Source organism: Triplophysa dalaica, chromosome 9 (assembly GCF_015846415.1).
Source record: "Triplophysa dalaica isolate WHDGS20190420 chromosome 9, ASM1584641v1, whole genome shotgun sequence".
Classification (NCBI taxonomy): domain Eukaryota; kingdom Metazoa; phylum Chordata; class Actinopteri; order Cypriniformes; family Nemacheilidae; genus Triplophysa; species Triplophysa dalaica.
The window spans coordinates 22,579,138-22,596,428 of record NC_079550.1 but is presented as its reverse complement, the minus strand read 5'-3'; the positions used below and the strand labels follow the sequence as shown (position 1 = coordinate 22,596,428).

Genomic DNA, 17,291 nt, shown 5'->3' with positions numbered 1-17,291 from the left:
ACCAACAGCCCCCCGTTAAAGTTCATATGGATAAGAGTCCCAGAAAGTCCTCCTCATAAGCCTCAATTTGTTTACGACAGAAGATATAAACACACAGACAGCTTGTATGACATGTGGGTGAGTGAATTACTCTAATGTCAAGTTATCATTAAGACTAATTTCCCTTAGAGAAAATGTGGGTGTGATGACCTACGATTTCTCGTTTTATTTGTTAAAAAAAGAGGAAAGAAATACTGCTCGTGTCTTCCTCAAGTTGCTTTATTGATGCTCTGGTCACAACAGTTAACAGGTAACAGAACATGTTCTTTTTTATAGGACATAAAACATTTAAAGTTGTGGTAACCAACAATGTTTATATATATACACTGAAATAATATGGGGTAATACAGGACAGGGACACACGTTCGCAGTGATGTAGTCAACATAACAGTGAGTGCTTGGCTCACCACGGCACAGAAATGATGAGAAGGCTGCTGGATTTGGGTTTTTAAGTTCAGTGAGTAATTTTTCACCAATTTTAATGCATTACATAGATTCCTGCTTATAATTAATCATCCAAGTGTGTCAAAAAGTGGCGATAATTGAGAGAGGGACATATTTTACAACTTCACAAGCTGTACTGTAAGCAAGTATAACATCCAGTACCACAGTAAACCAGTCGAATTATACTACGATAAAAGTATTATGTAAATGAGTCAGTGACAAAACGGTTGGCAAGATGAGAAAATCAAAAATAATTTGAAAAAGCATGCATCAGATATTTCAAAATGTACCAAGTATATTTATGTCGATTTTGTGTCTTAACAAATAACATTTGCATCAATTAAAAAAAAAAACTTAAGATTGAAGATTCTTCAAAATGTCAAATTAGTTTACTGCCAAAGAATTTAAAATAGTTAATATTTTATCCACCTAGATGGAAGGTACACATACGAAAATAGATTTTATTAAAGTTATCTCAAAAGATGTATTTATATTCCTGTTTGCAACATTTATTGGGACATATGCTGAAAACACCGTTTTTTTCTTAATAATCTTTGATGAATTATGTAAAAATGGTTAAAAACCATAACAAGATGATTCTTTTTTATTACATTTAGTCATTTAGCAGACACTTTTATCCAAAGCGACTTCTACAGATTCATTTACACATTCATTTCCTGTATATGATTATATTTTTATGAAAAATTCTGGCTACGCCAATTGAGAGTGACCAGTTACACTTCTTGACCGTGATGCTTCTACAGCTAAAGGCCATTGTTTGTTGTAAACCCCAAAAAAATAACAAGCATGTTGGTCAACAAGTTAGGCGGAAGTGGATTTATTTTTCTTAATGCTGAAGAATATTTTTTGTGTGCAATAAAACAAGAAAAACAATCTCCAACACGCCAATCTCCAACACCCGTCCACGAGTGTACCCTGCGCATGTGCAGAGTCTTACTTTATATTAATGATGAAATATCTGAAATTAAATCAAGTCTTTTAGCACTGAATTTTTTTTCACTTCATTTATGTGCCACTTCATTCTGGAACAGTATTAATTAACTAATATATGTTACGTTATATTATATGATATTTCATAAAGCTTAAACTCTAAAACGAATGGAATAGAAATATGCGTTAAAGCTAAATATTTCAACTAATGTTGAGCAACATAATCATCTTGTTTATCTTTATTTATCGTGGACTTTCTGATCTTTAATTCTGAAGTTGAAGATTAAGCACCACTTTCTCAAAAATATATAATACACTTGAAAATAGATGAGTTAATATTACATCTTTAATTGGCATCATATATTAGTGATATCAGACTAAATTAGCATACTTTAATATTTACTGTGGGAAGATTTAAAAACACTAGTGTCTAGTAATTTAAGCCATGTTTACTGTAGTAACTACTAAAGAACCTTTTTTAACATTGTAACAAATTTAATCAATGTGCAACAAATTGCATTTATAGTAATGCAAATGGAGGAAAATGTTAGGCTTACTTTAAATGGGACTAAAACGGCCTGTAGGTGGCGGCAATTTTTTTGTGAATGTCCGTGAATCATTAAACAAACTCATTCAAAACATCTGATTCATTTAAGAACGAAGCAAGTGTCTTGATGATTGACTCACTGAATCATTATCTCGTACGAATCGTTCACAACACGGATTCATTTAAGAGAGAAACGCCGCAAAAAGACAAATGAAAGTGTTCAAATGAATGTTGCAACATTAACTACAGCACTACAATACTACCGCTTGAAAAACAGAGCCGCATGTCTGAAACTTTGAAGCTTTAGCATCCAATGCGACCGTAGCACCGATACACCGCGCAACCCTAAAATGCATATTTTTATATATTCTGCTGTACAAAGTAAAAACAAAAAACCTGTGCATAAATCTTTTGTACAACATTAATATCATCGAACTGTAGAACAAATGTGCTTACAAACACTTCTAAACAAGGGGCTGCGCAAATCCTGGTCCCCCAAAACACTGATAAGACAGTCTGGCAAAACAAATATTAAGCCAAGTGTGTTTTTTCAAGTGTCCCTTAAGTACAGATGGGAGTCACTGCAATTAAATCATTTAGGTCAGTGTGAGCCCACATTCAGCATTAGTAAGCATTAGTCTTGGTGTCAGCCACCTTTAGACCTTCGTTTATGGAGCATTTATATTCATGATAGATCGGCACTAAATATTTAACAACAGGAGCTACTTTTGGTGAGCTCAAATCAAACCGGTCTGTTTCTAAAAATAACTATCGTACACTAAGCACTTACAACAGACAGATCTTGTGATTGACAACACAGCTTGTTAAGAGTGAGATCAGAAGTTAATGGATTAGGGGGCTGTGTGTGTGTGTGTGTGTGTGTGTGTGTGTGTGTGTGTGTGTGTGTGTGTGCGCGTAGGGGGTTAATTCCATCTGAATGTTTAATGGTCATATCATTCCACAAAATAGGCACCCACAGAAAGGATACACCCAACCAAGACTGCTTCGACGCGGTATAATTAAGAAAAGTTTCCCCCTTTTTCATGGTGAAAGTGCAGGCTGCTCTAATGACACGGGTTAAATGCTATTATACGCCTCATTAAAATATATGATCTGGCTGCTGAAGGGTACACGTTTGCTTTATATTCACACACCGACTCGAGAGCAGAGCAGAACATATGAAGACAGACAGAACGGTTCTGTGTCAGAGAATACAATGAGGTTTGGAGTTGTAATAGGGTTTGAAGGAGAAAGAGTTACTAAAAATACAGAAAATAAGTGCAGCGCAAAACACTCTTCTGTCTGTGTGTGGTTCACGGACCATGAAGTTGTGTGAACTGGTCTATTAACTGAGTGTCTAACTCGGAAAGTGTGTTCAAATCTACATTCACAAACCACAAGTCTCTGACAGACACAAACAGCAGTAGCCAAATGTGTCGATATTTCTACTGCATTTGCTTTTAAAACCTGCCGAATCAGAACTATAATAAGCTTTAGTTTAAAATCAGCTGGTAAATAATAAAGTGTTTGTATTATCAATCTTCAGGTCTGAAGATGAAGATTCATCTGATTCTTTATTCATGTGATTTTTCTATAGCCGTCATTAGGTGGTACTTGGAACAACTAATCTTTTTAAAGACGGTACTTGATCTGAAACTTGATCTTGTGCTTAAGTGTCAGTAACATATGACATTTGGAAAATGTTGTGAAATAGTTTTGCCGGTTACTAAAGAATAAGCAGGGGTGAAGAACGAGCCTTCTGGCACTAAGCAGGTTGTATGTAAGAGTGTAAGAAAGAAATGAATTTAGGAGAGCTCAGTTGATGTAAAGGGTGAGATTATGTCGTTCTGGAGTGGACTGGAGTGCAGCATGTACAGTGTGGCAATGCTTATATCAAGTGGACAAACAATGCTTTACAGAATGAGAGAATAAGAAAATATGAGAAGTTGAAAATAAGAACACGTACAGTAAGTGAGACTGAGGTGAACAAAACAATTACTGATAATTCAGTATACATCTTTACCTTTACGTTTACTGACTGTGAAAATAACCCTTTTATTATGGCTAGATATCCTACAGTAGGCTGAAGTATTACTTAAAGACAAACTCTAAATTAATATGTTTAACACAACAATCTTACATGACGCGGAGGGAGCCAGCCACCCATTTAGAGTCTGCAGCCATCCAGGTACCAAACTCTGCCCGTCTATCACTTACCAGCTAGTGTTTGGACCCACTCACTTTCACTGTCCACATATGTCCTTCATTTTTCAGAGCGCCTAATAAAGAATGGATAAATTAATTTAACCCTATTTTAAGCTACAGCATTGACTTCCACGCTGCTGCTTCTTCAAATCCAATCCACCCGGTTCATTCATAGTCCTTATAAATTAAACTGCCTTTCCTTTTTGACACAGCAAGGTCCAAAGTATTTTTGAACATTATACAATAATAATAGCATGTAAGTGATTACAGATGGTTTCATCTTAACAACATAAACAAGCTTTACTTTGCATGCACACTTTTCTGGAACTTCCGGTAACCATTCACAAACACTAGAGTGTCTGTAGATTAATTCTGATAACAATCAAAAGAAACCGAGAAGAAGTGTTACTTGGCTAAACTTGTTTCTCCAATATATTTAGACTGCGATACCAAGTTCAACCACTAGATGTCAATGTAACATACGCTTTCTTTAAATGCGACCGAACTGCAGGACCCATTCAACAAATTGTTTATTTCATAAAATGAACATACAATACAATTCAACAGATCATTCATTTAATTCAATTATTATACTATAAAATAAGAATACAAATTAATATTAGCATAAATTAAATGAAATATAAATATGCCGATGACACGGCTTATATATCGTAGCCATTAGCCATTTTTTCAAATATTTTCTTCACTTTGTTGAGAATAAATGCCTGTAAGATTTGATATGTTATTGCAAATGTAGAAGAGCGAGGTCAGCGAATGGCAGATTCAAATTTGCGACAATAGTGTCAAAAGTACTTGTCAACCTTCCTTCTCACTACACCACTGAAGCTGCCAGTCAAGTGGTGTTGTTTATGAAACACAACTACTGTAACTCACCAGAACAACACTTTGCCATTACTACAATTATACTGCAATTGTAAGAATCAATACACAACCAATTAAAGGTGCTTTTAAGGGCAGTTTTCAGGCAGTTACCCTGCAGGCATTCTGTTCCTCGCCATTCAAGACGAAAGTAGAACAAACACTTCACAAGTTATGCCTGGTCGATGAATTATAGACAGGTTGTTGGAGCAGCTCCTTATGTCCATCTCCAAACAAAGGGTTTCACACTGGACTGGGGACATTTCATTTGGCATACGCATGACACTTGGCGAATAAAGCCGATTCGGATTTCCTCAGTTAATTTTAGATTCTGAGCCAGCTGTGAACAATTTATATGTATTTACTGTTTCAATCTCAAACCCGCGTAAACGTGAAAAAGGTCCATTGTTAGTAAACAGAAATGTCTAGTTAGCCAATCACAGGGCAGCATCTAAACGTAATAAGACAACAGTGCTTCAATTGGGCAACAGGAACACTACACTCACCTTCCTCTTTTATTTTATTTTGCTCGTCCACCTTTTCCTTTGCTTTCAGTACTTCGTCGGCTTTTGCTGCAATAAAGACAGAAAAGGTTAAAAGTTGCGAGCAGTTCATTCAACAATCAAGAACGAGTCACGGATATACATCTTTATCTCCTCAGCACACCATATAAAACAGATCTTCTGCACTCGAATTAAAAGCTTAAGATAATTTTTTATAGTGTGTACATGCATTACGGCAATTCATTTAGTCTGTTGATTATTTCTCTCTCCTGCCCTCCAAACAATGCAGATGTTAGCAGAGAAGAAGAAATTAGCAATCGGTGAGGGGAACTATCAATACAGCCTGTAAATTAATTACACCTCTGTTCCCGCACACCATTTATTCTAAAGCGTTCATGTCTCCCAGGAGCAATTTAGCTTTATTGCTGTTTTTACTCGCTGATGAAGGAAGTCATGCAAAACTGAGTCCTTAATAACATTAAAGGCTGGTTGTGGGGCTTGATCATAGATGAAAGCCGCTACAAATGCGCGTAGAGGTAAAACGACCATTTGACATAAATAACACTATTGTTTAAGTTTGATTTGTGTGGACATGCGGCCAAAGGGACCTGTAAAAACAGCTGGTTTATTCAGTGTGCGTTACCATAAAAGAATAAATAACAAACATCTCAGAAGTTTCTGTTTAGTATGAAAGTTTACATATTACAGTAGAGTACTGTAGTGTCATTGAGATTCTCTACACGAGGTTTTGTGAGTGTCTTAACATCTAGTGTCTACACTCAGAAACTAAATAATGTTGTCCTTCTGAATCCTCTCGTATGTCCACATTTTGGGATTTATATTTCTTGTCATAATTCATTCCTACGAGAGGAAGTTAACACGAGGTCGTTTTCAACGGAAAACTTTTTATGCGTTTTGACTGTTCATTTTCACCACAATGGCTTTTTTGAGGACTGAAAAACACAAACTTTCGAAAACGGGTCTCAAAGTGCAGGTTTTTGGAAACGACGAGTAAACTCTGAGGAAACGTTTTCCAAAAACGATGAAGTCATACATATGCGTATTACGCATTCAGTATGTACTGTAGGCATGTGTGAGTATTCCTCAAACAATAATGACGGCCTCCATGCTGCATGGTTGTAAAAAGTAGATTTACTGCACCACTATGGCCGGTGGAGACATAGTATTTACATACACAAACTTTAAACATACATACACGCAGACATAGTATATTAAAATCAATTTTACCTTAAAACAGGTATGCGTACGTCCACAGGCACATAGTGTTTCTTTATAGCGCAACAGCGCCATCCACAGGCCAGGCATGCATAATAATGCGTTTTTATTAAATGCAGAACATTTTGATAACGCTATCATGTGTACGTGAAACTTTTCTGCTTTTTCATCGTGTTAACATGCTATTAGTTACCCTTTATGTTTGTCATTGGGTTTTGCAAATATCTAACCAATAAAAAGTATTAGAATGTGCTTGTCAACTCTGACAACATTTAATCATTAATCTGAGGTTTTGGAAGGACAGAGACGAAAAGCTAGTTGAATTACACTTGTATGACATTTGTGTTCATGACATGTGCATGCTAAAGCCTTATTCAAACTGTTAACGGGTGATCTGTGTGCATGCGGTATGCTCATCAAATGCCATGTAATGCCATTGGAGATACCAAGACTTATTAAAGATATATATTTCATGGCATGTTGGCAGCTTAAGTAGAGCTGGAGACATACTAATGGCATTAGCTAGCACAGGCCCTACTTGCAGCAGTAAGCTTAAGACTCACTTCATCTACACTTCATTCCAGTTTGGCTGGCAGGACAGATAAAGGAGCCTTCGTTGAAACCCAATTGCGATTATGTATGTAATTGCAGCTTCGGGCCCCTGGAGTCATGTAGGCATGCATGTCTACGTTTCATGAAACGATCTTTGTCTGTTTATGAGTCTTCACAGATAAATATGGATGCATATGCGCTCAGCCTCACACAAATGCATGCCCCTCCTTCCTCCAGGGTCAATTAGCAGCGGCGGTCTGTTAGAATTGAACGCAATAGCGCAAACAATCAGAAAGAAATCAGTGAGAGCCATTAATATTACATGATTGATGGAGTGGTAGTGTGTCACACAAACACGGGCACAGAGGGACCCACAATTTAAATTGAATAAAGCACTTTAGCCCAATCTGATTAAAGCACTACAGCGGAGCTGCATGCAACACCTACTCAACCTTCACCCACTTCCTTTTTCTGCTCGACAGCAGCAATTCATTTTTGTAATACTGCAGGCTGAAGGAAGTTACCGGCCCCCCAAATTATATTAAGCAGACATGTGAGAGGTTATTGAATGCAAGCGTGTGCTTGCAAAATACAAATTCGTACGTGAGAGTGTAAGTGATACCGCGCAAAATCAGAAAGGGAGAGGCGTTGAAGAACGTGATCCTATTTGTTTGTGTTTGTCTTGGCTGTTTAAAAAGGTCTGAAAAGAGTTTATTAAAAAACGATGCGCGACAATGCTCCATGAAATCACACAATGAATCGTGAATAACCAAACTCAAGTTCTGATTTAAAAATAGGTGTAAGTGACAGTCGAAATAAATTTCACATTTATTTGGAAGCGGTACATTAATGACGCACACGTTTCAGAGAAAACGCACCCTGAAATGCGTCCATTTGTGCATGTGCACTCAACGCTCTCTTCTGTCAGTGGACACACAACTTTCTTTCCTCATATTTGTGCTGTAGATTTTGGGGTGACGACGAAATGAAAATCATGGCGGCAAACATAAGTGCCTCTTCCGTCTATTCACGGCTTGTCATTGAAGCAGATGCGCAAAGGGGCATTATAGCCGGGTTAAACATGCGCAAAAGTGCAAACAAAGTCTGTCTGTGCAAAGTCTGCGGACCAAAAGTGCCAAAATAATCAGTTTGCCAAAGCATTTCACCAACAGACATCCCGACCCGTTTAAAGAACTTTAAAAGTGACAGATAGCTTATGTTACAGGCCAACATTACCAGCATAGATTGATACATGACACTCATATGTAGGTCTCTGTGGTGACAAGTAATTTTTAAATTAGGGGGAAGACATGCTCAAAAAGCAAGGTAAGTTGTAAGAGTAAAAATAAAATAACAGATTATGTTAAATTTCCTCATATTTTATTTAAATACTTCCTGTATGTTTTTTTGCATGGTATCGAAAAACGTATCTTAGGTGTTGTATCGAAGTCCAAAATGTGGTACCGTGACAACACTAGTGAACAGTATGTTCTGATCGATGTCCACTCGTTCAATCTAATTCGTGACTTTTCAGGAAATGATGCAAAAGTCGCATACATTCCAATAAGACCTTTCATTGCGAAACATTACACCTGTATCCGTTTCAGGACCACATTCATGATCCTGCACAACAAAACCCAAATGGTCCAATTTTTCGAAGTTGAGATTTACAAATAATCTGAAAGCTAAATAAATACGCTTTACGTCAATGCAGGGCTTGATATTAGTCCCCTTAATAAGTCCCCATGAACCAGAAGTTAAGATCATTTTTATTTCCGTATTCTGATGCATTTACGAGTGAAAAGGAATTTCAAAGGGGGACACGAGTGGATTTTTTACTAAAAATGGATTGGATGTATAAAAACAGCCGTTGCATTTTGAAACGAAACTAGCCGCAGACTGACATGTGAAGGGGAAGAGTTAACGGATGCTCCGCCCAAGCTGTTTATTTATGGGATGAAGTTAGTATGCGTGTTTCTGGCCATTTTTTTTGTGGTTTTTCATGCATCCATTCACAAAAATAAAGTTTTTTATATATTTTGAAGTTTTTTACAAACTATTTTCATTGAACATAATCTTTACTTAATATTCTAATGATTTTTGGCATAAAATAATTATAGATCATTTGTCCCATACAATGTTTTGTTGGCTTTTGCCACAAATATTCAAGTGCGACTTAAGAGTGAAGTCACTTGTTCACAAATTGATTATGTCCTACATGGTGAGCACTAAACATGAGTTAGGTTATGACTCAGACGGTGTTAACATGTTGTCCATTGGGACATACTGAAGTCTTATTTCACGTTAGTGTGACATTAGCGGATGCATGTGTGTGTGCTCCAGTTTAGAAAGACGACAGAAAAAAGCAGATCATATGCGCAGATCGTATGCACAAATCGTATTCAACACATTTCAAGTCTACACAGTTTGTTGTATGTTAAGGCTCTGGGGAAGAGATCAGACATCACAGCCTTGATGAGTAAAGAAGACAAACGCCAGTGTCGCAAAGGTCTTCTTACCTTAAGAATTTCAACACTAAAATGCAGAGAAGCATCTTTTCACCAAAGTAAAATCACTCAGAAAGTATAGATATTTGAAAATGTCCTTAAAAGTAAAAACGCTTTAGTACAAGCCGCTTCTTAATAAAAGATACAAATATGTTCAAAGATTGATCAGGAAAAAACAGTGCTAGTATCGGATTGATATCGGCAGAATTTAGGTGTCAGAATCCAATCGTCAAAAGAAAAGAGGTATCGGCACATCCCTGCTCACAACATGCATTAAAACAGTCCACTAATATTTCATTATATATCATTTCTAATGATTTCTAACTATAATCATTTCAGTCTTGGTCAGAATAGTGTAGAAACATAGCTGATATAAAATTGTGAAATAATGTGTGATGGTGTTACAATGTGAATGTGTGAAATTTGAATACTATATTTGCATTTTTTTTTTGGCTGTCTGTATTCTCAAATCGTCATGAAATTTGGTGCACACAACAGTTCATTTGAGACAGGCAAAAGCGTAGACATGCACACGGAGGGGAAGAAAGAACGAGGGGAAGATGCTAAATTGCAACAAATTTGGGCAATCTCAAATGATGTTGCCATGGTGATGCAATCATTTTTACTGCCCACCGTGCATTGTTTTCTGAGATTCACCATGAAGCGGTAGTGTTAAAACAGTACAAAAAGTGGGGTAAAGCTTAACTAGTGCGTTCACGATCTACAAGCCCCCCCCCATTACTTACACTAATCAATTATGTGTGTCAATGATAAAGACAGATATAGACTACAAACATTAATTATGGCATAATAATCTGACAATTAGTTTGTATCCGTCACATGCTGATCTGAATAGGAAAGTAAAAAGGAGAATACAATTATGTATTTAAAAATTTAACACAGATGCTCCATCACAGGGGACCGGAATAATGAGGGCAATAGGTCACATGGTACTGGCAAGATGTAGTACCTCTCATCACCACTAGATGGCAGGTAGCATTTCTCCATCTCTTTATGCTGAGACTCCAGTGACAGTGAGCAGCCTGTGTGAACAGCACGATTAAAACCAGTCCTTGTACATCTTGTTAGGCATAATTTGCATGAGGGAAATTTGACTTCGGCATGAATTTAATTTGTAGAATGAGAAACGGGAACAGCAGCGAAATTAAGCAAGCTGAAAATAGCTTCAAATCATCCATGAGAAAATAATCCTTAGATACGCTTGAATTATCTTTAAACCATCCGTTAAATGTACGTTGTAACTTCGCATGCCCAGTACATAAACAAACTGCAGTCGCAAATAAACTACATTGGACGTTTTGTATATTCCTGCTACACTTCTGACTAAATAGAGGAAAAGAAACCCTTCACATACGGCTTAAATGATATTCATAAAATATTAACAAACTAAACAATTAGAAACTGAGATGTACTGTATCAATATGATAAATTATTCACAAAAAGTTGTCTCATTGGATTTGTGTTTTAGATGCTGACTGTGGAGCCAGTCTTGGAGATCAATGGCTCTATATAATCCGATGTTTTCTTCTGTGGTCAAACCAGACCCCTGACAAACATCCACTGACGAAAATAAATAAATAAATGAGAGACAGGCTCCACGAAGATATGAAAAGCACAATCACCAAGAGTAATTAATTAATTACATGTGTAGAAGGTTGTGTTATTTTGGAATTAGGCCCAAGAGACTCGGCGGAGAGGGAAAAAGCGCTAAACCCTAAACAAATATTAAATATTCCACTTTCGCGTACGCATCACCGCGGGCTAATTTCCGCACTTTGCCTAAAATTGGACAGCGTCAATCTGGGAATAATTTGAAAAGGATTCTTTAATTTGCGCAGTGAAAAAATGGATATTTCGACGCAGAAACAAAGCAGTGAGAGAGTTTGGGTTTTCATCATGTCCACATGAGACTTTGGTTGAACGAGGCTGTTTTATTCATGAGCGGTTTAGAGATATGTGCGTAGGCCTGTCTGTCGCTTTCTTCATTGCATCTGCTGCGAGTCAAAGTCAATGTCGCTTAAAGCCTCCAACAGCTGAATGAGTGCAGCGGTTCCACGAGTCTGACTGAAAAATATACTTTACTGAAGAGTCAGACGAGTCAACATTTCTGGGTTAGAAATCCCATTTGTACCGACATACAAATACTTTTTGCCACATGGAAAGTCAAAACAAAGCTCTTCATATCTGTATGTCCTTACTCAAAGCACAGTATTTTTGACACCTCATGATCATATCCTGAACAAATACTCTTACGCAGGGATTAAATTGGCATTTGTTTGGTGGCGGGGCTCTGTGGGGGATTTTGATATACAAAGTTTATAATCTTATTCATTGACAAATTGTCAAATATAAATTGAGAGAGGCCTTGCTATGAAACGCTGATCAAACTCATTCCAGTTGCCAGCAGTTTACAAAGCTGATATGTGATAAGAATAAAATCTTTCTGTAGGCCAAATCTCTTCATCTTAATGTCCACAGGATTGCATGTATGTCCAGTCAAAACTTCATACAACATTCACAATGATTGAGATGACCCATTAATGCTTGAATGCACTTTAAGTGCTTCACAAACAGCGCATTATGACTAGAAACGTTAAAATGAAAGTGCGCACCGGACGAGAAACATTACCACACGTCATATCTACAGCTCGCAAATGTTGGCAGCGCATTGCAAAAGGAATGCAGAGACGCGGTGCGCTTCAAACAGAATACGCCCAGATTCACATTTTGCGTCCAATACCACGTGCAGAACACGAGCCGCGCCTCTTTCTCTTCAAATGACCTGCGGTGTGCGTTAGTGATGTGCGGATGGCGGTTAAATTCGTGGGCGCTGCGGATGATCCACGGGTCGGGTAATAAAAAAATACATTCAGATTAATTGCGGGTGGGTCGCGGGTGGATGATATCATATACAATATTAACAACATTTCTCTAAAAATACGAATGTGTTTAAATGCATTTTTCATCAGGTGCTAATTTGCAGTAATTTAAAAGAAATAACGGATATGCGTGCTGTAAAGATGCGAAATGTGAATGGGGCCTATATCTCCCTTCGAAGGGCCCTTTGGGAATGGGACGCCATACAAAACGTCACTTAGTCCAAATACACCTCAAGAGCTTTACTCTTCGAAGAGAGTTGGCCATAGGGATGATCACTTCGGAATGATTCTAGTGTACGACTGTGAGTTGGGTTACTACACTGCATAAAGACCCGTTTTTGCGTGATTATCAAGGTAAGTGTATGCACTTACAAAAAAGGTCAATTGTTACTTAAACTTCAGATTTATACTGGGGCACGACGGTAACACCAGAAGAGCCGCACACATGCAGGGAGAGGGTCATCCTATGCCCCGGCCCAATTTAACCTCTGCTCTTAAGAGAGAAAAGAGAGATGGATACACGTAAAAGAGAAGAGGAAAAAAAAGTGAATGATCTCACTTGAGGGTATAAGTCTTGTATGGCTCAGTGGGTCACAGCGGGACCAGGCCTGACACTTACCCAACACCCCACACAAAGGGACGGGGTCTTGAAATCGTGCTCACCCAAGCTTCTGCAAGTAAGCCGGGGTGAGAAGCTCTTTTTCTTTCTACGTTATATTACATCCTAATTGCAGTGTCAAGTTCCCGGGTAAGCTGTCAATCAAGGCTATTGAGGCCAGAGAGCCATACCTACAGTGAGAGATGCAAATCAGAAGAACAGGAGATGTGCTGAGAAAGTGAAACATAATCTGCAGGTTGCTATAAAACAGAGACAAGGCCCCACACCATGGAAGAGCTCACTTCTGCCTGTCTTCTCATCACCTTATTCTCATCACATTGCTTCAAATATTGATCATCAATTAGCACTGATTCTGTTTTGCTACAGAACCGGTGTCACAGTCTATCGCATTGTCAAACCCAATTCACAGCTTATTCAAAGTAGATTTTGTCTGCGGTTGCGTTGCCTTTGGAGAAGTCATTAGGCGGGAAACATAGCCCGGGGTGCAATCACCTATTCTCTTTCATTACAGCTGAGATGAGGTAGGTAAGGGAGATTATTAGAAGTTTGGAATGATCACAAAGCTCAGCACAGGCTGTCAGATCCCCCCTAAGTGTAATTCATCTAGCCTGTGTCCTTCCCACCACACCCCCAGCAATCCCAATTCTCCAGGCGGCCTTTTCACTGGGTGCGGCAGGGGATGGACATTATTCATGAACATCTGCAGCACGGTGAATATTCTCTACCGAAGGCCACCCACCCCCTTCTAAATGCTGCCGATGGGATCAATAGACGAAATGGTGCCCATAAGAATGTTGGGATCAGGAAAAGATGAAGATATATGTGGATGGTCTTTTCAAATTTACCATCACCGATGAGTAGTGTATAACAGATGTGACGCTGCTCAAAACAATATGGCAATATAGCGATTAAACTTGACCTTATATAAATACAACACTTCGGTCTAAATATGCTTATAATTTTGAGTAAGCATAAACATGCTCATATATGTCACGTATTGTTTTCTTGGTAATTCATGGTAAGTTTTACTGTCAACTCGCTGCTCTTACCTTCATCTAGAGACAGCACGAGCGCAATGACATCGTAAATAATCTTTGCTAAGGCATTTTATATCATCTTTATTTATCACAGCACTGTGTAACAATGAAAAGTATTTGTTACGGTTACTGAGGAAAAATGTGTAATTAAATTACTGTCGCTTATGAAAATGTTAATGGTAACAAAGAGGGTTGAATCTGAATAGTTTCTGTGTTGGGTAAGTTACTCTGAAAAAGTAATTAATTACTAGTAACTAATTACATATAATATTATAAGATTACAGTACAAATTACTCTCTCCAAAAATGATCTCATTACTAAATACTAATTATTTTCTATATCCTACATCAGACTTGATTAGTTAAGTGATTCAAGGATAGACATGAAACGGCTCTTCATTCATTCAAATAAATAATATAAAAGTTCTCTTATGAACTCATTAAAGTACAAAATGATTAGTAAAGTAAAGTAAAGGATACATTCATGCATGCATTTTAAAGTTAAAATTTCATTGTATACATTACACAGTATTTAGTTCAATTACATTCAACGTCACTAATTCAATTACAGAAAAAATATGTGTCAAAATTATTTCATACAGTAATCCGATAAAGGTGGAAATATTCCAGTCCAGTGCAAAACCTGTTAAAGCATCTGCAGGTACAGTATGTAACTAAACTTTCTTTATTAATAAAAAATAAAAAAGTTTTGTTGTTATTCTGAGTTTACACAAATAAAGTAGACCCTTTAGTTACCAATGAAATTGGTGTTCGTGTTTCTGTATGATAAAAAACGAGTAGGCTATTTGAAGTACAATCAGTTGCAACGTGGAAAAATTTACCAAATTGCGCCGGCGCGTTCATTGACCCCATGCAGAGTATTCACTGTAAGCGGTCATTATATCACAGTTATTTCAGCTTTGTAGCTTAACCTACATTACTGATGACTTACAAGGTCATTGAGCTGTGAAATACAGAGATTCCCCAGGTCAAATCAATTTCTCCATTAACCCATTTGTGTCTTTTATAAAATCAAAATTTTAACTTCTGCGTTATTTCAACTGGAAATTGACTTTTGATTAAATGAAGACAATCTGCTTCAGTTTCATAGTTCAACATGTAAACATATTTTCTAAAGTTGTGTTCATTTTTAATAACGTATTTTGACGCATTTTCGAGTGAATTGGAATTTGGAATGAGAAAAATAGAGGCCGTGGTTTTCGGCTTTCTCTGCGATTTGATTGGATGTATAAACCGCCAAATTTCACTCAGACATGCGTCAAAATACAGAAGTAGAAACGATCGCAACTTCTGGTTCATGGGGACTTTAAGCAAAAACTAAAATTAAGCAATAGAATATAAATTCATTTTAGAATAAACAATGATTTCAAAACCATCATTTTCAATTTTGGTAAATAATCTTCTCCAGCCGTACCGGTAAGCATCATGACCAGAGGAGCATGTAACTACATGGTAGAGTTTACAAGTGTATATTTGATGTCCACGCAGTTGTTCTCTAGTCCTTCTACATGAATAAAAAAACCTTAGCTTTGTATACCGTGGTAGGCTATATGAGACCTAGCGAGAGTTAGCATCCGCTAAATGACTAAATGTAGTCAAAAAGCCCTTTTGTTTTTTTTCTTGTGAGCATTGACCATGAAAAACAATGCTAAGTTCAGAAGATCATCATTTTGCTTTGTGTTTGGCCTGCGTTCATCTACTCTTATCATCTGGCAAATGATTGTGTAGTTTATCTTATAGGGGAAAGGTTTTTGACAGCACCTGAAAGCACTGGGCTACGGCCCTCCTTAATTGACAGTGGCGGGCGAAGTTTACCATAGCCGTTAAAAGCCAAATGATGCCTGACAGCTTTGTCAGTGTGTTGGAGGATTTTCAATGGCGGAGCAGAGATTCTGCTAGAGATTCCAAGCCTTTTATCTACCAAACTCTGAGTGCTGGATCCCAATGTCTCTCCAGGAAAAAAGAAACCATATATTTGGGGAAAAGAGGTAAAAATACTTGTGCTCAGACAAGTATGACAGATGATCGTCAAAATACATAAAGTCAATTTAAGGGGAAGGTGCAGGATCCGAAAGAAAATCTCTGTAAACAGGGTGCCATCGACAAGCTGGATGCAAAGGTGTCAGAAGACGTTATAGAAGCTATCAGAAAACAAAGAAAAACAACAACAACAATAACACTGCCTCTTCTCTGGGTCCTTCTTGCGCCCTCGTCCTTCTTATCACTCCATTCCATCCCACTCAGCATCAGAACATCTCTGTTCGTCTCTGGCTGAGGGCTATTGTTTTAACCTCCTCTCATCCTGACTCATAAGTGAGAAGAGAACTGTGTGCTGCTGAGAACACAACGGTCTCTCCTACAGGAGAAAGCACTTCAAGCACACACTTCTCAACAGGGTTTATAGAGAAAGGGAAAAAAGAAAAACACTATTTGCCTGCTTGACTTCCGCACTCAAAGAAATTAACTGTCGCTGCTGTTAGTTTTACTTCACTCATCCTTGTTCACAGTGCATAAAGAATGCAAGTAACTGAATTAACGTGAGTTACTTAACAAGTGTTTGACAGGTCACCTTAACATTGTTGAGAAGAACGCAAAACCCCATAATATTGGACCTATTGTTGAGTTTACTTAATATAAACAAGTTAATTTTACACGACTGGTTCAGGGGGATTTTCAGTCATTAGCATGTTTTGCATAAGACTGCATTTAGGCAGTACATTTAGAAATTTAGAGTTATTTTAAGTGTTTTTCAGTAAAGAAAAAATACTTGTTTGTGCTTAATGTTCATTCATCTTTGTGGTTTCAAAGAGTTTGTTGTATTTTTTTGTTTTATGGTTGCCATTGATGTGAAG

General features: G+C 37.5%; 1 protein-coding gene across 2 annotated transcripts in view; it reads right to left on the bottom strand.

Moving 5' to 3' along the window:
- rsrc1 (arginine/serine-rich coiled-coil 1) overlaps positions 1–17,291 on the bottom strand; it is a 95,028-nt gene that overhangs the window by 16,720 nt on the left and 61,017 nt on the right. Inside the window, exon 7 of one of the 2 annotated variants that reach the window (XM_056755940.1) lies at positions 5,572–5,637. The exons of the other annotated variant lie outside the window; for it this stretch is intronic. Within the exon in view, the coding sequence (XP_056611918.1) occupies positions 5,572–5,637 (66 nt within the window). The remainder of the gene's footprint in view (positions 1–5,571; positions 5,638–17,291) is intronic. 2 annotated transcript variants of the gene reach the window in all.